General features: G+C 42.2%; 1 protein-coding gene across 2 annotated transcripts in view; it reads left to right on the top strand.

Annotated features, from left to right (window-relative positions):
* Positions 1–384: 384 nt before the first annotated feature.
* Positions 385–24524, top strand: part of LOC137790206 (rho GTPase-activating protein 42) — a 54404-nt gene continuing 30264 nt past the window's right edge. For both annotated transcript variants that reach the window (XM_068584196.1, XM_068584195.1), the window contains exons 1-3: positions 385–634; positions 16334–16429; positions 19384–19445. In XM_068584196.1, the coding sequence (XP_068440297.1) occupies positions 481–634; positions 16334–16429; positions 19384–19445 (312 nt within the window). In that variant the 5' untranslated portion in view covers positions 385–480. The remainder of the gene's footprint in view (positions 635–16333; positions 16430–19383; positions 19446–24524) is intronic.

The raw sequence follows: 24524 nt of genomic DNA, 5'->3' as shown, positions 1-24524 counted from the left end.
CTACTGTGACAGTCAACACATGTTACCTTACATGCAGAAGTGCCTGTTTAACTCTGTTTATTAATAAAGGAGGTGTTTGGCTCTGCTTATTGACACGAATGCTGTGTAACTCAAACTAAGCGCTACTGCTTTTGTGTGCGAAATGTTGTTTTTGTATTGTTTTGACCAGTAAAATCTCGTCACTGAATGTGTGAGATTAGAGACCGACCACAGAAACTGTTTCAAAGTAGCCTAAACTAACCAGCAGGAGTCACACGACCACTATGTTTACAGGTAGCCCAAAAAGAAGAAAAAAAGAGAAGAAAAAAAAAAATCAAAGCGGAAGTGAGAGACGAAGAAGCGGAGCTGCAAAACTTTTTTGGGGGGGAACTTGGCAGAGTAAGACAGCCGCATCACAGCGACGCTACGTGATGCAAAGTCAAAGAAAAACCCGCTCCGAGTAAAGTTTCTAAGGACACTTCGTCGTTTAAGGTTGCTACAATGGGACTCCCCACGTTGGAGTTCAGTGACTCGTTCCTGGACAGTCCGGACTTCAGAGAGCGTCTCAAATGCCACGAAATCGAGCTGGAGCGGACCAATAAATTCATCAAAGAGCTGATCAAGGATGGGAACATGCTAATCACGGCGCTCAAGAGTAAGTAGTCCTTTTTAAACGCTCCCACTGGGGGCAGAAATAACCTTTTTAGGATAAACTAAGTACCTGAAAGCCACGGGCGACCTGTAATTAGCGGGTGCAATCATTGCAGCGTGTTGAAAGTCCACTGTGCAAAGTGTCTGAATGGTTCCGTCCCGTTGCGAAGCCACCGCGAGCTCGAATCTGTCTGTCTGTCTGTCTGTCTGTCTGTCTAACATGCTTCAACTCTCAGAGACGTTCAAGTCATTTCTGAGAAGTGAATACAAAACATTAAATAAACTGTCCCCGCGTGAGACCTTTGACTGTCTTGATGAGGATGCTCGCACTTTTTAGTCACGGGTCACTGTCCTCTCCGCTTCCTCTCTCCATCTCAAATACCACAATGCGAATTTTTAAAGTGGACTTCCTGTTTTCGCTGGAAGAATCCTGGTAAGGGGGCGAAGTGTGGTCTTTTCCGGTCCAAAAAAAAAGTGTGTCTGTGAAATGGAGAAAGATAAGAAATATTTGAACTAATAAATATGGGAAAGGAAGCCCGGCTGGTAGAGGAGGAGGATGGGAAGGCCACAGCTGTGTGTTGTAGTGCACTCACTGACTCCCTCCACACCCACCCCACGTCCAACCTAACATGGCCCTGTCAACCTTTTTACTGTGTTTACCATAGATGTGTACAGCAATCAATATTGACCTTTTCATATTTGTCCTTTTAGAAATGATGCTTATTTTTGGGATACTAATCAGCTCTCATGGTCTAATCAGTTATTTTAGAAATGGGACAATGATGAGCATGATGTACTGTATACCATTTTTATACTAAAGCATGATGAAGAGATGAATCGTTAAATAAACACGACAGCAAAAGATGGTTCCTATACTCGCTCCTATTCGTTTACATTTAAAGTGTTTCAATCTCTACAATCTTTATTGTCGTAAGCTTCATTAAAACGTGAACACAATTGTCAAAACTGTTTTTAATGTAACAATACAACCTCTACACCAGAACATTTCATTCATGCTTTAAAACCTCATTGTGTCACTAAATTGGCGACCACCACCAAAATGAAAAGTTCTTTTTTTTCATCATGGCTGTCAACATTGGAAATGTTTCTTTTGTACAAATGTTTTTTGATGACACCGAAAGCTCACTGTTCTGTACACAAATGTCAGGTGTGTACAGAATCTTTTCAGATTCCAGATTTAACTGCAGAAAAAAGTTTTGCCTGGGAAAAGTCAGTACTGCACGAAATTGTAGGACACAGAAAAGATTTGCACATCTGTTTGTTTTAACGGTATTGCATGCACAATATGAAATTTACCTCAAAATGACATCCATGCAAAAAAAGAGCTACATTTATATGCACGTGTCATACATGCATGTTTGTTGGCAAATATGACAATTTCACTCAAGTCAGTGGTCAATTGTGCCAATTGTACACAATTTTGTTTATTCTTCTTTTGCACACGAGCAATTTGCTCAAATGGGAGCGAAAAACGTGCAATATAGCGGTGACTTGTTGGAGTAAGATACTTGAGTTTGTTCTCACAGTTTCATTTCCATGTCTCTACGGCTATATTTGATGTCATCCAGAACAGTGAGAAGCACTTAGCATTTTGGTCATCATGCCTTACCGCTGGAAGAATCTGTAAGCCAAACCTATTTCATACTTCTTTTTTTTTTTAGTTTTAGGCAGTGAAGCTGTTCTGTCATTGGGCAGGGCACCACAGGTGGACAGGAATACCCTGCAGAATGGTTTATTCATGGTATGTAGATACTCAGCAGCAGGATGTCTGAGGACCAATACTAAATAAGACCTTAATGCTCCAGCATGTGTTATGCATATAAGACAGTGGGAAGGGAACTGAGACATTGATTGCTTTTGATTGGTTTATTGATGCAGAAAAACACTCTATTTTAGACCCTATTGGATCCCACCCTTCATGTTCCAGATGGCCTCTCTTTGGAGAAATTAAAAGTTAAACTAAAGAGATGTAAGAGCAACTGGAGATGCACCTCAAGGAGTAAACCTTTGTAGTAAATAATCCCCAAACCAACACAACTCACAACCCATTAATAGCAGAGGATTTTTGGGTTGTAATTGTCTCGTCTTCGATGTGCCGAGTGGAACAGTCCGTTAGCTGGAAAGCTCGTTTCAGTCAGGGGCGGAGTCAGACCGCGGAAAGCGAGCAGACGGAAGTAAATTATTGATGGTCTTTAACTTGGGACGCCACAGAGGTTTATGACCCCTTTATGACCCGCCAGCAGTGGTGACATTACCGGAAGACCTTTTAATGGACCCTTTTTTTCTTTTTTTTTAATAGCAATCATCTCGTGTTTCAAAATTGAATAGTGAACCATGATTCATCCGTCTTCTCTTGTGCTGGTGTGAACGAGGCCCCGTTGAGCCAAGGTAGACTTTCATGTTAATACGTTACCGGTAAAATGGTCCTGCACATTACTGAGACTGCGTTTATGGTTGCAGTTTCAAATGGGTGTGTAACTACAGTGTATGTGTGTCTGTGTGCATATGTTCAATGTACATTAAGTGTATGGGAAATCAGTCATATGTGAAAAGTCACTTTGGTCTGGTTAGAATTGGTGCTTTGTCTTTTAGTTCTTTGTTAAATTAATCGTAACGTCAAACAAATTACCGTCAATCATCTCGGCGTGGCCTTCTCTTGGTCTAAATATTCAATCTGCCAATGTCTTTTACATTTGTGCCTCACCTCTATAAAAACCTGCTGCTGAAACACATTGTAGTCTTTAGCCTATACGTCCAGTTTAATGTATGTATCAATGCTTACGATGAGGATTGTGGGCTAAACTTTCCCAAATCCTATTACATTTTGAATTGATTTATTTGTTGCTACGGATAATGTGTTGCAGGTACGAGGTATCTATCTGCAGATGCAGTAAATAGCTTCAGCTTACTATCTGTGGCTGGCACTGACTGTTCACACCTGGTACAAATAACAACTGCTGACTTTTATTAACCCTCTTGCATGACTGCAGTAATTGAATACACCAAAGGTACTAATTATCCCTTTGTGAGTCGGCTGGGAGAAACCACAGACACAAGGCCAATCAGGATACATTTTAGATGTGGTCGGTGAGTCTACAAAGCATTTGGGTAGGTAGCCAGGCAACGTCGGAGGCTAACATATACTTTTAATCTTTGTGGTAGTGTTCAGATAGTGAGAAACAAAATGTCAGCTGGTTCACCTGTATTTAATTATCAGACCTGGGTTGCTGTTTTAGGTGGAAACTAACTATCATGTCAAGTTTTTTTTCTTTGGAGCCGCAGTCACCATGACTGAAAGCTCCTATTTTTTTCTTTCACAGAACAATAATCAACAGTATACACAAACATTGTAACTTTTATTTCATGGACAATTGGAATTCAAGTCTATGTTCCACATGTTAGGCTTAATTTGGACTGGAAGGTGTTACAAATTGCATCTTTATGTCGTCTTCACTCACTGTGTGTCTGTGTGCATGTGTGTGTGTGACAGAGAGACAGAGAGAGTGACAATTTTAACTCATATTCATTTTTAAATAAACAAAATGATTGACATGGCGCAGGAATTGTGCAGCCTCTCCATCATGGTTGGATATCAGAATCAGAACACCTCATCATGTTGATCACTCTGCATCAAACGCACACAGAGCACCGCAGGGCATCCCATTTGCATTTTTCTTTCTGCCACCTGCCTTGCACTGTAAAGCCGATATTCATTAGCATTTGTCGGCGGGCACGGACTGGCTAACTTCCGGGAAACAAAAAACTTGAGACTGTTCAGCTCACCATCCCTGGATGACTTGTTTTCAAACAAGAACTTGTTTAATTTGCGCTCCGTCATTTCACGCTGAGCCTGTAGTTGCCTTGTGTCTGAGCTGGTGTCCTCCTGAGAGCGGCTGCCATACAGCAGGCCAATTGATTTAGAGGGCAAGCTCCACAACATCCTTTCAGAGCGCTACCAGTGATGTCACAGTTGCTCGACGGACTGGTTTAAACTAAGCTGCTGACAGAAAATGGAGTATTGTTAAAAGACGCTGCCAAGACACAGACCGTTATTATGTGATACATTGGCTATACGTGTCAAATATGGATCACATTTTAATGTCACTGATACATGTGAATGAAAAACACTGCGCTAAAGGCCCACAGCTGGTCCCAGTGCAGTGATGGAGTCCTCCGAGACTCAGGCAGCCTTTGGGCAATGGCTCGTGTCCTTCACACATAATTTGTCCACATTCGCAAAATAACGAGCCACCCGCTTGTTCCCCGCTCATAACGGTGAGCAGGTGGGGCGTGTACTCCTACAATTCTTCCAGATACCTGCTCTGAAAGGCAGCAGCCTAAAATATTAGAATTCCCAATTTTAAGGTGCAAATTCACTTTCTCTTCTAATTCTCTTCACAGCTGTTGTTAAAACCTTTTTTTTTCTTTGTCTTCTCCTTTTTATTCTGCTCTTTAAGGTGATTCTTGAATCTGAGTAAGTTTTTAATTGTCGTTAAGCCTAAAAGAATGCCGGCAGATCAGCCCCAGTCTGAACTAGAAGACAGTCTGTTATTATGTTCGCTGACAGAGTCTTAGCCATCACCCGCGTGCCCACGCCTGTTCCCCAGCTAGAGTGATGCTTCCTCCCTGGGACACATGCAGTAATGAACGGCTGACACGCACGGGTGTTATTATAAAATAAATAAAACTGCAGTATTTAATGGCTTCTTTACTTGCTCCAACTGTGCTCCTGCATTATTCCGAGGTATTTTGAGGTACTTGATAGAGCTAAAATGAGTCACTGTTTAATTTGATGGAGATGTGACGCAAAGGCTTTTTTTTTTTCTCTTCTCTTAAAGTGATTTCACAATAACTCTCAGCTTTGGGAACTCTTGCCTGTTTGTTTGTCTGAGGACAGATGATGCTCCCAAGGCTCAGCCACAGGAAATGTCCTGTAAACATGCTTGTGTAACCAACCACCCCCCTCCATCCTCCCACAGATAGCATTTGGCCGGACGTAATTCGGCCTCAGTGTGTGGGTGTATTAGTTTTAAGGGTGTGGTGGGGGGGGGGGGGATTTTATACACCACAATATCATAATATTTTGCGAGGCAGTATTGTATTGATACATAAAAGCCAGGTATTGATTTTTTATTATGTCAATTATAACTTTTTTTGGTCCTAGAACAATTAAATTCATTGTTTTTTCTGTCCACTAGATGGTGCTGTGTAGGAAGTTGGTCAAAACAAAGATGGAGACATCGGAGAAAGAAATTAGAAATCCTCCGTCTGTTTTTGGGATTTCCACAACAAGTTTACAGCAGAAAAAATGGTTATTTCCATGGTGGATGGGGGAAATGATAACTGTTTGCACAGAGATAAGCCACACCCCTTTACTGCTCGTTGAGCGGTAATAGACTGGAATACAAACAGTATAATTTGTCAAGTGCAATATTATGACAGTGTTGGTCAGTTTGTCTGCTTTAAAATGCCATTTTTCTGCAATAAAAATGATTGAAGTGAGATGAACCGACTGAAAACTTTATCTTATTAGATCAAATATGTTGAGAAACCCATCGTTCGGGGACAATTTGCGGTTATAGAAAGGTAGTGCCTCGCAAATATCACAATACTCAGTATATCGCAGTATCATGATAATATAGTATTGTAATAATATTGTAACTTGGGAACTCTGGTGATTCCCACACCTAATGTGTTTCACATGCATTATACCATTTTCATAACGTATTGCAGCCTCTCTAGCCACTCTGATGAATTTAAGCTTGTGTAACGGCAGCGGAAATATACAGCAGGACGTTGTGCGACTTGTTAAAAAAAAAAAAAAGCCAACTGAGCGCTGTGGCTCACGCAGCACTGCGAGAGGCCTCCCGTGCTTTTGTGGACAGATTTTGATAAAAGGGATTAGACGTTGTGTTCCTTAAAGCCTCCTCCCATCAGCCTGCGCGGGGGGAAATGTGTTAGACTCCAGATTTGAGGTCTGTTCTGAAGCACTCTGTTGTTCCTCTGTCAGTCAAAGTGATTGTCACGGCGCTCTCTCTCGCCTGGCATTGCTGCTTTTTGTTGCTTCCTCCGACTGAAAAGGAGAAGGTGATGCGTTTGTCCTCTGCAACGTTCATTATTTGACATGAAAAAGTGTTTGAGCTAAGTTTTGTGTTTCCCAAAAACAAATGCAACGCTCGTCTGTTTAGATGAAAATACCTTCGTCGCATGGTCTAGCAGTGCTTCTGCTCGGGTAAACACGCGATTTGTGTAGGATACCCGTTAAAAACAACCCATGCACACTTGTGTTGGCAAACAACGGCACGAGTGTCCTTTACGTTGTGCGTGGCAAACAGCGGTGAATTTGCATGCAGACTGAGCCTACGCAGATGCTAAACTCAGACTTTGGATGCCACATTAGAAAGTCTCCAGCGTGGGTGGCCAAGTTTTGCCAGGAATCGTTTGGACAATGTGAGGTCTAAATTCGCTTCACACGCCTCCCTTTTTTGAAATGTATTGTCTTGCTTTGAAGGGTATTCTCCGCTAATTGTGCCTGCCTCGCAAGGAGCGAGAAGGCCTCACTCAAAATAACGTGTTGTCAAATCTTATTTGTGTTAAAAGTCCAACACTTCTTATTCTTTTCTTTTCAGGGGCCAGTTCCTCTCTGTCAGAAGTTGTGTCAGTTGTGTTGCATGTGCCTCTTCTGAGGGGAAATCTCGCTGTAGACTGATGGTGGAGGCTGGCCAGGCCGGCTTTAATTTTATCCTAGCTGAATCGCAGGGCTAATAACTCAGAACTTTTTCCTTTGGAGCTTAATAATAGGCTGCAGCATTGCATCAGCTTCATAGCAAAGACCCGCTGTGAGCATATTCCATTTCTTCCATAGTTTTCAACAATTTAGCTCACAATGCAGAAATGTTTTCTGCAGTGATAAGTGGTTATAGGAGGTAACTTTCTCTCACATTCTGATCATCAGTGACCTGTGCATTGCTGAAATCTATTTAGAATAATTGGCTTTCATTATAGATTACTGATGTTTATTCCATTAAACAATACACAGAGACGTGGTAACATGAAGTTGAGTTCCCGATCGTGTCTTTACACCAACCCAAACTTCTTTGCCTGCTCTGTAAATCAGTGATGTGAAAACGGTTTTAATAGCATCACCAACTGCTATTTTAATAGTAGAACACACTGTGTGTGTGTGTGTGTGTGTGTGTGTGTGTGTGTGTGTGTGTGTATAGTCTGTATCACTGTGCAACAGACACTATGTTCGCTAATCTCTTCCCTTCATGTTTTATTCGGCCGAGAGCTTCCTGTTACTTAAGAACTGGTTTGCAGGTTGACCAACTGCTACCTAAAGTAACTGCACGCTTCTACGGCAGCAAGTGTGCAGCTATTAGATAAGAAGGTTTTGTTTCAGTTTTTTGTTCTTGTTACCAACGTTACAATCCCTCCAAATGGAATCAAAGTGGCGCAATGCACCCTACTGTTGCATCAAAGAGATCTACTGGTCTCTCATTAAGCCGGTGCACGGAGGCGTTCTCCGTTTGAACAGCGTCTCATCTGAAATCAGCAGGGTCTCGCTGATGAGACGTGTTTCTCTCTACGACGGCCATATACACAGAGAGGAGTGCATTTGTGCTTTGTGAAAAGACCAATATGTGGGTGCTGCGAGCTGCTAGTTCAGCCCGTGTTTCTAAAAGCTTTTCTTTGCTGTAATTTGTGTTAAAGTACTAAATTAGAACCTCAAAGAACATTGGCAGGTGAGGAAGAGCAACAGGGCTGCTGCTCAGCAATTAGTGCTGTAATGAGTACGTCAGTCGCTTTACACAGAAGAGCAGCTCGCTGACGTCCCATCATGCCTGAACATGCCAGCCAACAGGACATTTTTGAAATACTTAATGTTTAGAGGCTGTAATTTTAAAAATAACACCGGAAATACATTGTGGAAAAGGACTTTGGAGGCACCAGCTTGCACGTGTTTCTCATTCACAAAGCTCTACAGAAACAGAAATTTGCTTCAAAACATTTTTTGCCTTTTTGTTTAAGAAGAGTCTGCACTAAATGAAATATGAAAACGCCTGTGACAGTTGAGTTGTGAAGTAGTGAATATTTAACTGACCTTTTTGGTCTTCCCAAATATATTTAGATTTGTCTGCAGACAACATGAAACATGTCTGATAGCGGCTCACATCGAAGAACTCTTAAAACCCGTCCAGTCGAAACAAATTCCCGAAGGCCTTCGGTATTTTTCTCTTGGTTTTGTTTCCAGTTCGTGATCTCTACTTCTTTTACTCTGTCTACTGCCGTATTACCAAGCCTATAGCTGTAGCCCCAACATCAGACCAAACTGCAAGATCAATTGCTCCAAACCACTTGGTGGAAAAGCGCCTTCTTCACATTGTTTCTGCTACATTTTGTCCGCTTGACGATCAAATGGAAACAAGTACTTTTTCTGCATTTGTCACACCGCTGTTGGTTCATTTCAAGCTTCATGTCTGCTCTTTGTTGTTTGCGATTTAATTTAAACTACTTATATATTTGTCAAGTAGTTTCTATGACCAATGCCCTTGCAAGTGCGACCTAAATGCGTTGGTGTCCTTGGAGGCCTTCACACGTTGCACTGAAACCTGAAGCAATTAAAAGACTGCAGCTGTTAAATTCACTACCTTTTGTATTTGAAGGTCCTTTTCTGAAATGTAGACGTTCTAATGGATAATAAGGTTGGTTCATGGTTAAGTAAGTTTAGAGTTTTTCAATGTTCTGGGATACTGGTACATTATACTGATGTTTTCGCAATAGCTATATCAAATTTGAGAGTATAGATGCATTGACTACATGATAATACATCGAGCCAAGAGAGTACAGTATTTGTGTAGTATAGTTTAATATACCTGTATGACAGATAAAAAACCAAACCCTGCAGACTCCCCTGCAGGGCTGTCTGTGTTTTGTCGGGCTGTCAGCTGACAGAATTTGGTAGTAGCCTATGCGGTTGCCCTGGAGACGAGATAAAGGGTGTACCCAGGGGGGGGCTCTGCTGTGCGCTGACTGACAGCCGTGGTCCTCTCGCTCGCTCTCGCTCTCTCTCACACACCGGGCACTGACCTGAGGAGCTCCATCCAGCCCCGGCTCGGTCCGGCTGGGCGGTCAGCGCGCTGCCCTGTGACGTAAAGCCCCCGCAGGAGGACGGGTGCACCATAGCGATCGCTCTTTGTGCTTCCTCTTTGTGCATGCCCGCTGTGTGAAGAACCATCAGTGCAGGTCAAATGTGTGTTTTGTTAGAAATCGCACGCAGGGAGGAGGGGCGGATAAAACGTTTTTTAAGTGTCATAAAATTAGAAGAGACTATTTTAAGGTGGTGGTATAAATAGTGTATTAATGAGTCAAAATTTCTAAAATAGGTCTTTTTTTACCTTTGTTACTCATGCTTCAATAGCTCTTTCTTTCCTTTTATTTCCACTGCTCCACTTTATGTGGTAAATACTGTTTTCAGATTCAGACCTTATCAAAGACGAGCTTCTCTCCTTTTATTACTCGGCTGCACAGAACGGCTCTTTTTCTCCACACATGCTCAAAGTGGAGCGCACCAAATTCCCTGCCTCTGTCAGAAGAGATGTAGAGGAGTAAGATGAAATATCTGCAAAGTCTCTGCTTCCTCTACACCTGCAAGAAGATGCCTCTTTTCTGTCTTTTCTCTCCTTTGCTCCACCAATGGAAGCCTTTGTGGCCTGCTGCTGGATATTGCATCAACTGTGAGGTGTTATTTACTCTTATACTTGTAATATGGCCACTTATGGCAGACAAACCTGCATAGAGCACCATAAACATGCTTTTATGCACTTGCCTTGTCGTTTAGCTGAGTATGAACGGATTTGCTCAGTTAAAAAGCTAATGAACAAAAACATAATCCATCAGTAGACAAAAACTATTGGGTTGCAGAATAGCAATAGTTAGCATTTAAACATTTAAACGGTTCAAGCAGCCGGACGGCAGAGTCTTTGCTTGCATTGTTTCCACAAGCGTGTCCACACGCGTGTCACACTGATCTTGCCTTTACTGCTTGCCTAAGGTTAAAAAATAGATAAGCTGTTCATTTATCTTCCTTTAAACCAATTCCGTTCACATTAATCTTTGCTGCACGGTCTTGTGATCACTTCAACTGAGTTGGTTTCTTTATTTTTTTCACTGCTTGAGCAATATTTCCCGCCGTATCCACTAATGAGCATAGGGCCAAAATCATTTGAGGTGATTCCCAAACTCCATAAATTATGCATATGAACAGAAAACAAACACAAACTTGTTGTGCCAGGTCTTTTTTTTTCGAGCCCTGCTCTAATTAAAATAAGGCACATATTTACTCAGGCATACGTTCACATTAAGGTAAAGCAGCAGCAGGGTGTTACTGGAGAGCATCATCATGTAGGAAACCGATTTCCTTAAGCTCTGCTGGTGTTTGCTACGGCTGAAATCCTACACAGTGCTCATTCAGGCTGTTGAGGCACGTTCATTTAAAGTGGGGATGCAAAACAAAACTAACCTTTGGATATTCATCTCGTTATTACACTATTAATGTATTTATTTAACAGGCACAACACGCTCCGTTTCCTCTCTCCTTCAAAAAGCGTAAATTAAAGCTGGCAAAAGCAAGCAGCGTGCATGGAGTCCTGCACAGGAGGCTGCTGCTGAAACATGAAGAGGGCTCGACTGATGGTGGTGAAAATAACGCACATTATTTTAGATGGCATGAACATGAGGCGAGTGAGTGAACATAGCCAAAGCTTGTGGGTACTGCAGCCTATTTGTTTCACAGAAATATGGACCCAAAGTGCGCTCCCACCTCCTCTCCAGCAGCTGGCAAAACCCAAATGGGGCTGTATTTGTGGAATGCTAAATGCTAAGATGAGCATTATTTTCTCTTTTTGTTGGAGTGATATGGTGCTCAGAATGCAATAAAAGGTTTTTCGGTTAACAAAAAGGGTTAAACACCTTTGCTCTGAGTCACATTTACGCAAAGACGTTCTCTAATCATTTTTATCACGGAGCTTCTTTCCGCGAACTAAAACGTTTTTTCAGCCCATTGTTGTATGCGTTATTACCATAGCAGTGGGGCGATTAGGCAAGTTAGGCTGCAGCCTGTGGCCGCCCGTTTCATCTAAAGAAACCTTAGGTTTCTCTTACTGCGATGACATTTATGCGTAATCTTTCCAGCTTCATGCTGGATGTAATGAATGACATGCAGAGGAGGAAAACACAGTCTCCAAAGTGAAAAATATACGGGGGGTTTGAGTATTTACTGTATTTGTGCTTTGGAAAGTAACAGTCCTGAAACATTATGGAGAAAACTCTCATACTTTTAGCTCTCTTAGCTCACTCGAGCTGTCTCCCTCTCATTTTTCTTTTATACTTTTTTTCATCCCCGCAACCCTCAACCCAAAAGTTCCTCTACTTTCATAAAGTAATACCCCCAGACCCACGAGAGTGAATAACGCCAGTCGGCTGTGCCCTATAGAGTGGTTGGGGCCATACAGAGAGCAGGTCCTCCAACAATGTGTTAAATGTGTGAATGGGCACTTGCACGTGATTCAGATTGCAGCATACATACAGTGACTTGTTTAGGCACAAAATCTGTTGAGACAGAGACGCTGAGAAAGCGCCCGGAGCAGAAAGTCGTAACGCTGCCTCAAATTAGATTCTTTTGGCTTCCCTACTGTGTGTGTGTGTGTGTGTGTGTGTGTGTGTGTGTGTGTGTGTGTGTGTGTGTGTGTGTAATTAGCATGCAATAGGTTTCGTTTTAACTATCCCACGCTACTGCCCAGACCAGGGTCTTTTTGGGGGGTAAAATGTCCCTGGAGCTAAATTTAGAGGCAACGAGTTCCTCAAAAGGTTTCAATTCTGTGGGCAAAGTATACAAAATGACTAAATCCCAATAAATAGTTTTTAAATCAGGGACCATCTGATTGAAGAACAAGTAAACACGTCTTATCGGTTCACTACATATGAGCGTCTCCGCAGTTTGAGATACTGCTGTGCTACGCAAACATATCCAGACTTGATATTGGCGACTGTTTCTTGATGATTGCAAAGACCAGATGATCATGTTGATTTTGTCAAAGCTTTTCTCAATTCCTTGCTTTTTGGTGGCTGTCCAGAGCACTCGGTTGACTGTAACAATAGCTCTGTTTTGTGGGGTCGGGGGCCACCTGAACGTCACAGCTAGCACATCATCCATTATTGATGGCCCCGCGAGCATATCCAGACGACTGCAGCAAGCTATTGATTTCAAATCAGCAGCCTTTTGAGTCAAAGCAGGAATGATAGAAGCACTTCACTGGCACAATGCAGTGGAAAAAAAGTTCCACTCAAAGCCGACTCAGCAACATTCACAAGTGGTCAGACGCGCTCATTCAATATTGTGCAGATGTCTTTAAGAGCCTTTCAATCTGTGGTCTCATTGAGTAAAAGTCTTGTTATTCTGTTTCAAGCAATAACTAAAATACACTGAGACACAATGCAACAATGCTTGCTCTTTGGAAGAGAGAAAGCTACCCGCTGACAATTCTCACATGAGTCTTTTTTTTTTATCAGGCTTTCCAAGCAATTTATGTTCCTGTGGAGATGAGAGCATTGATTTTTGTGGGCTTTTAAGGCCGGTCTGTACTCCGGGATGTCTGTTGAATAAACTATTGTTGTCACAGTAGAAGCCGTATAGGTTTCAACACCAAATCCATTGTAGACTTAGACAAGACACTCCAAATTTGAAGGACACTCATTTTATACCTTTTAACTTCCCGCTGTCATTACAGCAGTTGATGAAAATGATCAGCTACTTTGGGGAAATCTGTTTTTATTGGTTAAAAAATGTGAAGTTGGGTAGGTTGAGACCAACAAAATGACTGCTTTTATTTTGAGAGTGTCACACTTTAGACTTTTTATGTTGAAGTAAATGTTGTTATATAAGGGATCCTACTTCAGCACTCTTACATGTATAATGCCAAGATATGAAGCACATGCAGAGGATGAAAAGCATGCATAACTGTACATGCATACAGTAATCATAAGCAGTAGGCTGTGTATATTAATATGTGCCTTTCTTTCTTTTCAAGAAGATTTGTTTCTTCTTTTTTTAAGTGGCTGTCGCTGAGAGAAGAAAAGGAGAGAAGCAATTAAAGAGGCACTGGATGTAAGAAAATTGTGTACATTTTAAACCGCGTGGGCTGGTAACTATAATAATAGAGTATTTCAGAACCTCCATTTCGTGTTATAATTATAAATTATGAAATGGTAAAAGCCTCCGTTATGTGCTGAAGCTCCATCCCACTCTGTAAAGTACTTGTAAACAGGTTACTTCCACCAAAGCAAGAATCGACATGCAGTGCAACCACAGCAGACCCACACACTGACCTTTATGTAACCGAGGTATGAAACAAATTTAAATCAGTTGGAGAATAAGAAATAAAATCAGAAGTGATTTGGTGGACCGGGTCAGCAATTCACTGGTCAGCTCTGCAGTTACTTCGACTCGCGGGTTAGAAAACAGCCAAATTGCTTTTCCTCCCAACGTGTTTGATTTTTGTGTGAATCAGATCCAGATCATTGAATGCTTTACATTTATAGGTCGACATTTTCACACATTTATGAGTCCTTGATGAAGTCCCTGGATTCAGTATCCAGAGCGTTAAACGTTATGGAAAGATGTAGTGTCTCCCTGAGCAGAGAAGTGTGTGTGTGTGTGTGTGTGTGTGTCTCTGTGCACGGCCTTGACGGTGTATGTGAGCGTGCCACACTGGCCAGCTCACAGCAGCCGCTCTGCGTGGCGCTCTTACGCCGGGTAAACACAGTTCAGCTCAGTCAGCACTTTTGCTGTAGTTTGCGCTGCTAGCATTTTCTAGCACTGTTAGCATTGCTAGCACCGTTGAGAGCTGCGTGCAGGAAATAGATTGATTTGAGACTAATTTAGCAACTTAAAGACAAAATCCAGATTGTATTTCACACCCTAAGAGTTTTGGTTGTTTTTGTCTTGCACAGTCATTGTTTAAATGTATTTTCAAGTCATAACTCTAAATCCATGCCATTAAAGAAATGTTTTAATAGTTTAATCTTTATTTCAATCATCATCACCATGCTGCTTTATGCGCATCAGGAGCAGCGGGCTTTGAAGCGCCCAATGAGCGACTTGAGGTTCGGTGCCCTGCTCAAGGGCACTGTGACATACGTACAGCAGGAGCCAGTGATTAAACCGCCACCCTTGTGGTTAAAGGACGACCCGTTCGACCCACTGAGCTTCAGCACTTTAAAACAAAGCACGAGCTCCTCTGTCTCAAAATAACAGAAGATTTGTGTCGAGCTTGTTGAATTATTTCAGAGAGGTCAACTTCCAACCCCTGCAAATCAGCAAATTAGGCAGTTCAGCAGTTATGACAGTTATGATGTTGGCTAATTGGGCAGTTTAAGTTTATGAAACTCCACATAAACTTTTAAAAGATTTTCCTAAAAGTGAAACTATTAGTTTTACAACTTATCGTTGGAAAAGGGAGGAAAAAAAAATAGTGGTCACAACAAACATGATGTTTATTCTGAGAAAAATTGTAAATATAAATTACATCTACTCGCCTTTTTGTCCGTAGATAATAAAGAAGTTGATGTAGATGGTGGATTTCATTCCTACTCGCACCTAATGATCAACTGATTAAATGTTGGTGGTCAAAGTGACAGCGAAAACAAGTTTTTGGGCCACAACTCAAGACTTCAGAATGCTTCTGACAATTTCACACAAATGTCAAAATGTTGAAGTGATAACATTTTGTACAGACATGGAGGTAAACTGCAACAACGACAAGGCGTGAGTTCAAGCTTTCAGTATTAGGTGAGCCGCTGTTGAAACTTCTCTGGTACGCTCTTGGTACACTCATCACTACAAACAGTAAACAGTTGCTCTTGGTCAATTCTGGCTTATCGTTCTTTTCAACAACGATTGCTAAAGCCCATGCGTACTGTACTATTCAGACCCATTCAAGCTATCAAACTGTTGGACCAAAATATATCCTGTATCCTCTTAAAATATCTAGGGTTGTTTAAAGTAATTGAAAGTGAATTGTTGATTGCAAATTTTCAATTGAAAAAATACTGAGCGTGTAGAGACATCTGTATTTCCACTGATATCACCGGCGAATATCTTAATTAAATGCAGGACTTTTTCCAGCCTGCGCGCTGTAATACAAAAATGTTGACTTTCAAAAATTGGGTCAACCCTTTATCACTAAACTCCTCGAATGCAATAAATTATGGATGTATATCAAGCAGAGAGAGCATCCCAACGTTTTTAACTCTATGTGTACTGTATCATTTTTGACACAAAGGTTAGACTGCTCAGCTGGGCTTAATTTTTCCGGACAGATGTCGCTATGATGATCAATGGACAAGCGATGAAGTAAATTTAAAAGATATTGCAGCTACTTGCAGAACTGCTGTTGTATGAATGTCAGTGGGCATGGAACTGGACAGTCAGCAGATCACAAAAGTGCATTATCTCGCTCTGCTGCTCCACAAAGTTATTGAGCCATTACGCTTTCTAAGTTCCACTACATCGATGCTGTAGTTATTGTAATATTGAGCCTGGACGTTCTATATATTTTTTCTTGTCGGGGATTCATTTGTGCAATGTTTCATTGTGATGCTCAGACACATCTCCACTTTCCAGATCTCTCCGCCGCCGTCCAGAAGTTCTCCCAGTCCCTGCAGGAGTTCCAGTTTGAGTGCATCGGTGATGCAGAGACAGACGACGAGGTGAACATTGGTAAGCTTTTACTCTTCCTCCCTCCTTGCTCTTCCCAATCGCTCAGTTTGTCACCTCGATCAGAACCTTTTCTTTCATGTCCATTTAAATTTACTCGGGAGGTGTCTGAACCCTACTGGCTGTAGTGCCGAAACGTGTCGTCTGGCTCGGGCCCAAGTGCTCAACATATGCCATAATTATATTTGACCAATTGTACATAAGTAAATAGAAAAAAATGGGGGTGCTTTATCAATCATTGCGAGCTGTTTTCGGACACTACAAAGCACACTACTGCAAATTCTTGGAACGGGATTTGACCTTTGAGTATAGATCCAAAAGATGTCTGCGATACATGCATAATTGATGCTATTGATTTGCTTATGATGCTTCCTCTGTATCTTTTCAAGCCTATAAAGGATCAGAGGGACTAATTGTGATCAGTGTCAGAGATTAATGGAGGTGCGACCCTCCTAGCCTCCAACAGGAATATGAAAGCAGCTGTGCAGAGGGTCTCTTTGGCTCTAATGGGCAGGACTCCCAGTCTGGCCTCTTCTCCCTCTTTTCCCTTTTTTCTATTTTGCACTGCTCATTATCCCCAGCTTGAGCCCTTCACTTTGTGGCGCTGGAGAATGCTGAACTACTGTTCATCTGTAAGGGGTTGGACTGGATATCGACCTCCTCTACATGAGGCTGTAATGTTCATCTGAATGTGTAATGAATAGTCCTGCTTTACTCCTTTTCTCCCAAAGCTGAAGAGGCTGGACGATGGGCAGGGGATGCAGACGACAAATTAAGCTTATAGGAAAAGTCCACACCCAAATCCAAGCCTCATTAGAATCCAACGCGCTTTAATTTGAGACCATGCAACTCGTCCCTGGCCCTCGATCAAGAGCACCGTCGATCGCACATTGAACAGTGGATGTTCTAGCTGCCCACCTGTTTGTACGTCGATGGGCCAGCTCAGTGTTTACAGTGCAAACCACGCGCACCGTTAGAAGCCAGTTGCCTGTGGCTCAGACGACCGAGCCACGGGCAACTGTTTGGAAATGTTTGATTGACTGTGTAATGCAGACACTCGTAAATTCACTTGGGAGGACTTAAATAAAGAACGCCGCGGATACAACAAATAACGTTATATAATAACATTAAAAATCAATATTCAGATTGTGAGATAGCATCATTATTCTGCAAGATTTTAAATTTCTAGCATCCACAGCACACAAACTCATTGCTTACAGCCAACATAACACACTTAGTGCAACTACAAGGTAAGGAATTTTGTTCAATAAAGACAACGAGAAAAGATTTCTTCATACTCGAAGCTACACTACCGTGTTCACTCACCGCCTCGGAGAGAAAAGGCCATCATTACTGTTTGAGTGAGGGGGGGAATGGAACAATCTATCTAGTCATCAATGACAGTGAGCTTTCTGACTGACATAGCTGGACCCTTTCGTGAATGCCAGCCGTGATCTTGATGCAGTATTGGTACAGATCACTTTGATGCTCCCAACTTCCCCACACAACACCGAGATCCTGCGTGGTGCTGCCAGACGTGTTCACCTGACCTTTTATTGATTTCGCTCCTCGACTTCCTGCAGTGACATTCACATTTCTTTGCCAGTTATCCGGGAATCAATGGGGACAAAAGATTGATGTGGATATAGAAATTTAGATTTTTAGAAAAGTTACATGCCCTTCTCTCAGAAGGTCAATCCTTTAGTCTCTAAGAGTCAGATGCGGTATAGATCTAAAAAGTTAAATAGCAAGCAGAACGGCATTTAAATCTAATCAATTGATCCCAAGAAAAATCTTATAATATCCAGAAAAACACTCTACATGTACAGTCAATGTCTCTTTATTTATATTTATTAGCATGGTCCACACTCTTGAGATAGTGAATTTTATTTTATTTCCCTCAGTGATTCATCAGGTTTATTGCCTTCCTTCCATTTACCAGTGTATGATATGCAAGCCGTAACCTCACTTTGACTCCCGTTTCCTTTCTTCTGAGTCTAATCTTGTCCCATCAACGGCTCCAGCTGTGCCCTTTACCCCCTGAGAGGATTGTGCTGTTGATAAAGGAGCTAGCGGAATTAATAGGAGGCCAGCCTGCCTGCAGGACCACTGGCACAAAATCATTGCTCCTTGGTCTTTTAAAAGCTTTGGTGTGTAAATGGGTCGAAATGTCCGAGATGATGCACGGCTCTCCGTGCCAGGCCGTCTCGGCCGATAATGATGTTACAGTGTTTGGCAAGCGAGGCGGCCCGGCCGCCGCTAAATGCCCGTACGCGGGCCGACACAAGGGCTGACACGAGGGCTGACCAACAGAGGCCACACGGTATCGAGCCCTCTATTTAATGAAGGCGGGAAGCTATCGGGGTCACAAGTCTCAAAAGGATGAGGCTCGACGCGGCGCGTTCATCTGGCCTCTCAGAACATCACACACCAGCTACCAAAGGACCGTATGGACCAGATGGCGTGAAGGCATCTCGTCCACATCAGTCACTCCTGCACGTTAACAGCATCTTTTAAAGCCCAGCAGGGGGAAGAAAGTAGAGACGCAATCAGTGGATTCCATTCAATTGAAGTATCGCTTTCTTTTTTCTTTTTACTGCATGTGTTGGTTTTAAGTTGGACAGCTGCATGATTTTATTAGGTTCTAAAATGTGCGACAACGAAATCTCCGAAGCTGCATTGCAAATAAAGATTTTAGCACCAGGCTACAGTGCTTCTGGGGTGTCAGGAACATCTGATGTTTTAACGACTGAGCTACTGTGTTAAAATATATTTCTCCCTCCCCCCCACCTTATCTGAATACAACAACATAGTGCATCACCGCGTAGTCTGTTTCAAATGTTAACATATTGTGCGAGATGCGTTTTACACATTGATGCATTCACTGACCAAAACATGCAGTATTTCACATTTTACTATATGGTGTTTTGTGTCAATGATGTTTCTTTTTATTTCAGCCCAGTCATTCAAAGAGTTCTCCCAGCTGTTGACCACTGTTGAAGAGGAAAGAAGACGCTTGGTAAGGATGCACATTTCTTTGTGACACCATAGAGGTTTTTGTAGGTGTTTAAAGCAAAAGGGAGAAAGAGCACATGCTTGTCTGGCCTTAATGCTTCATGAGCGGGAGCATTTTGACAGAAATTGGTTTGTCCAGCCTTATTTGTATTAATTTGGACATTGGCAAAGTAGAGACATTTGGTACAAAGAATGGGGTAAACCAATGTAGACAGGCGGCCCCTATGTTGTGATCCTTTCTCTGCACACCAGTTTTATTCAGCTGTGGAAAGACTATGAGGTTGGAATTACCTCAACACTCCTCAAAGTGGTACAAAGTCACAGTACCAGGAACTGAAAGGGAAAAACCTCAACGGCACACAGTTACAGAACATGGAACTCCTTGTTGTTCATTGATCTGCTTGAACACTGCGATGAGTTTAATTCCTCTATTGTTTACTTTTTCCCAATGTAATTTGGCTTTCCGGCTTCATACTTCACTGTACGACATTCTTTGCATTTGTTTTGCAAAAGTAGACGTGCAGAGAAGTGCCTCGAGGCAGGAATTACCTTTGCTGTGCATCTGATTTAACAAGTCTGATATGCAAATGAGATCAGCTGCAGGTTTGCAGTCCTCGGTTCTCTAACAGGCCAACACATTTTCATTAGGACTCCACTCTCCGTGAAGGAGCAGACTTTTAACGGCAACCTTTTTTTCCAGTCTAAGTGTGGAGAGGGTGTTGGATACTGAAAAGACTTAGTTTGGAATAACACTTAGAATGGGGAGGCTTTTGAGGACAAACCCAATGAACTTTAAGGTAGTAAGGTTTAAGTGCTCCAGCTCTTACACCCTGTGACATTCCCATGTATACTTTATATACTGCGCCTCTTGACTGTGCATCGTGGAGGTTTTGCAGCATCGGCTGCTAAAATACAGGGCCGTCCCATTGACGCTAATATAAAGGCTCGTATTCATGTGGCTGAATGTGAGCGTGTCCCTCCTGACATTCAAAGTGTGGCTACCTTTCTACGACGGAAAGAGTTGCCCTTTGAAGATGTGGGTCACCTTCGTGCCGGCCATGTGGCTTTATGGAATATCGTGTCATCCTAACCAATTTGACAGGCGCAAAGGCACCGCGCATCATTTTAATTTAGTTTTTCGCAAAACTCTAATCCTCGTAAGTGTTTTAATTGCTGTAGATGGAAGCGTAGACCGTGACACCCCCGTCGTTCTGAACTAGCAATGTTTTGGCTAATTTATCAATTATGCAGAGCTTGAAAATATTTTCTCAAGCAGGAAGAAAAAACTACTTGCCGACAAACTCGGTGTGACACAGGGCCGGTTGGCTCTCAGGCGGCGCCTCAAACGAGGCTCCGGCATATGTGGTAACTCTGTCTTTCTGGTGCAGTGGTGGTCATTTGACGGCTGTCCGGGACCATTAGGGCAGATATGTGCACGAGGTTGCGTTGTTTTTAAATCGGCTCGCTTTTTTCTTCCTTTCTTTTCTTTTTTTTATACATACGGTGTATATTTTGGGGTCATGAATCTAGATAGCTCAAAGAGGGGAAACTGCTTTGCAGCTTCATGTTTTTACTGCATTTGTACGCACAAAAGAAAACGATAGAAAAAGAATACATATTCGTTTGCGGGTTTATTTTCTGATAGAGCATCTAATTGCGAAGGAATAAAAAAACAAATTAAGGTGACAAGCAAAGACAGAAAGAGAAATGAAATGACATCGCAAGCTGTGAAGAGTAATGGCAATAACTTGCAGCGATGACTCGTCACAGCGACTATAGGATGCAGTACATTCAGCTGTGATGGATTTAATAAGTAAAAATCTATTCATAGCACACACTGCCCCCCTTCCTACTGCATCCCTCTCTACTTGCTTGAAAGGCACCCTCTTTGCATCATCTCTTTTCTCTTCACCCTTGCAGTCTTCTGTCTCATCAGATCACAGGAATACGCGAGAAAACGCCGCTCTGATCGCTGCCCTTTGAGCTCCTGGCTGATTGTGACGTTGCCAATGCAGAAAGTAAAGCTTATTCTCCTCGTGCACGTGTTTTAAATCTCCTGGGACACTAGTGTCAGCAATGCAACTGAAGTCATATGTAAACGCTGTATTGTTTTATAAATCCACAAGATGTGAAAAAGGGGCTTTTTGATATAGTTTTCCAGGAAGATTAAGCCGAGGTGGAGCACACTTTGAAGTGAAAGCAACCTTTTTTTCCCCTTCACTGCTCCTGCATATGAACTTTAAGCTGCTAATGACTTGCCACACTTGGTGGTGTAAAGCTGTGGTTGACAGTGCTTAATAAGATACGATAGATACTGGGCTCATTTTCTAGCTCATTTTCTTCCAGAATCAGGGCATGTATACCAAGCTCAGTGACGATAAGACAGGTTGCCAGGCCCGTGACTTACATCAAGCGTGTTTGTACGTCCCAATTTCATTCACAGTTTTCACTACAGTGCCACCGTGGCATAAATTGAGCTCCGTCGTAAATAATTAAAAACTTCCTTTTATCTAGTCGAGGCCAAATAAATATAGATTCAGCATTAAAATCTGCATCAATTGTCCTTATTGGACACCAAAAACTATCTCCAGATAACCAGCTGTTTCCTGCTGTTGTGGATCAAGATGAGCATTGTACGACGTTTGACAAACCTTTTCTCGTCTCACAGATTCCTCACAGAAAAACATTTAAGAAATCATTTCATGGAAATATTTATGCGGTTCACCGCGCCACAGCTGAATCATCTGAAGGAGCTTAAAAGCATGCTAACGTCATATAGTTTGATTCCAAGGCCCGCTATTATGCTTTTAGAATATATAAACCTAATGACATGAACATTTGAGTTTCAACACATGGAGTTTATATTTGGGATAAAAAGTTGTTTGTGAACTTGCTATTTTTTCAACTAGACCTCTTTAAATCTCCTTAGACCAAATAAACGGGACATTTTGAAAATTGTTACAAATACATCCGCTGAGCTTTGCAAAGACTGCGCAGTGACCTCCCTAACTACAGGCTATACCCGGTAGTTAGGAAAGTTGGCAACAATGTAATTTCCCAAATATCCTAGAACTGTAATAAACAACTTGTATAAATCATGTTTACTGTGTAAAACCCAGATGTGTCAGGTATTCCACAATATAGTTTGTATGATCCACTCTGCAAAAGATGGAATAAAGCCACCCTAAAGTCACAAGTTGAAATGGTCCCAGTTGCTGTGACCAGCAGCTGAAGATAAGGGGGGTTTTGTTAACGCTCACATAAAAAGTAAATAACGTCAGATTTGTCTTTTAATCATACCCATTTGTAGAATGAATGCAAAGGGAATGCAGTAGTTAACATAAAGTCGCCATAAACCCATCGTGAGCATATTATATTCTGCCCCCCCGGTCATTAAATCACTGTTCCGCAAACCAAAAACCTCTTTTAAAGTGTAAAGGCCAGGATAATAGTCCATTTTATGTCACCAAATACAAAACTGATATATCGTGCCACAGCTGTTCAATAATTCATTGTTTTACTACAAAAGACTTGTCGGTGGCAACAAACTAATTATTTCAACCCCATGAGAAACAAAAGAATATAGTGCGATCCGCAGAGATAAGTTTTCCTTTCAGGACTTTTTATTCATGGTTTTATAAACATATCCGCACACCATTCATTACATTTGATAAAAATGCAGCGAAGCCACAGCTGAGAATAGACGAGTCACAATGGAACTTTTATGGAGACACTTATGTTGACGTTTAGTTTGAGGGGGAATAGAAGGTCTACAAGGAAATTCAGACTTTTTTTTATGTGCTTTGTGTGCTAGTTTCTGACAGCTGCATCAGTGGAACATATGATGCTGTTTCCAAACAGCAGACTGCATATCTCGCATTGAGCTATACGCAGATACAAAAGCGGGGATAACGGCGAGCTAACGACAATGTGGAGGCGGGTGATTGTCAGGTTGAAAAGTGCCAAACGCGAGTATTCAGCTGTCTGTCATTGGCTCAAATATCGTTCACGAAAAGCTCATTCGTCAGAGCGCTTTGCACCCAACACCTTTCACTTCATGATAAACAGTTTACTGTCGCATGAGCGGGCACACAGAGGAAATTCCTGAAATGTTTCCCAGATCGGCGCCAGTCATAGTGGGCGCATCTGGTTGGGGCGAGGCAGGCGGGGGAAAGAGGAGATGACCAGAAGGTTTCATTCTGGTTTTTATGTCATTTGAAAGCAGTCGGTCTGCTGAAACTCAATTAGCGCATCTCAAGCCGACACATGTTCCCCAAACGCATGAAATCTGTCTCTACGAGGGATGGATACTATCCGCCAAACATGAAATATTGTGAATTGTACGAGATGAGCCTTGACTTTCTGCTTTACTTTAACTGCAATGGCTCCCAGATGGTGCTTCTATTTGTAAGGTTTGTAGCTGCTAGGAGATGACGGCAGATAAGCCAGTCGTATCCTGGAAAAGAAATAAAACCTACTCGTCACACTGAATGGGTCTAAACTTTCAGCAGCTGATCCTGAAATAAAACCCAGATTCCAGGCCTCGGTCCCGCTAACTCCCATTTCACATCTGCACTTAATCTATGCACTGCAAATAGAAGGACACAGACTGATAAGAGGCACTGGATACGCAGACATCTCAAAGCAGATGGAGAGGAAGCCGGTGTCTCACACGGGGCCTCCTGTCCTTTGTGGAATGTTAACTATCATACTGTATACACGGTGCCTCTGCTGCATCGCGATGGGCTCTCACCAATCGCCCAATTTCTGTTGGCCTTGTCAGGCATGAAGCGCTTTATTGTCTGTTGGTTTGGCGGGTGGCCAGGCTTGAAATCCTTGTTTTTTTCTTTTTTTTTGCTTGGGCACTTTGTGCTTGGCTCACCAGCTACTCCGAGCGTGTCATTCCACAGGAAGACTTTCCCAAATTCTATCTTTTCAACAAAAAAAGGAGAAGAAAAAAAAGATTTCTGCTATAATTCCCTTGCTGATAAGCCTTTTCAGCAGCATAAAAAAAAAAAAAAAAAGTCAAAGTGGTTCAAGTTCTGCATGGCTTGAGAAGGTTCAGCACTACTGAGCTCGGATG

This window comes from Clinocottus analis, unplaced genomic scaffold (assembly GCF_023055335.1).
Source record: "Clinocottus analis isolate CAN_PGR_092001 unplaced genomic scaffold, fCliAna1.0.p SCAF_2, whole genome shotgun sequence".
In the NCBI taxonomy this organism is placed as follows: domain Eukaryota; kingdom Metazoa; phylum Chordata; class Actinopteri; order Perciformes; family Cottidae; genus Clinocottus; species Clinocottus analis.
Note: the sequence above shows the minus strand (reverse complement) of the source record. Positions and strands in the feature narration are given on the sequence as shown.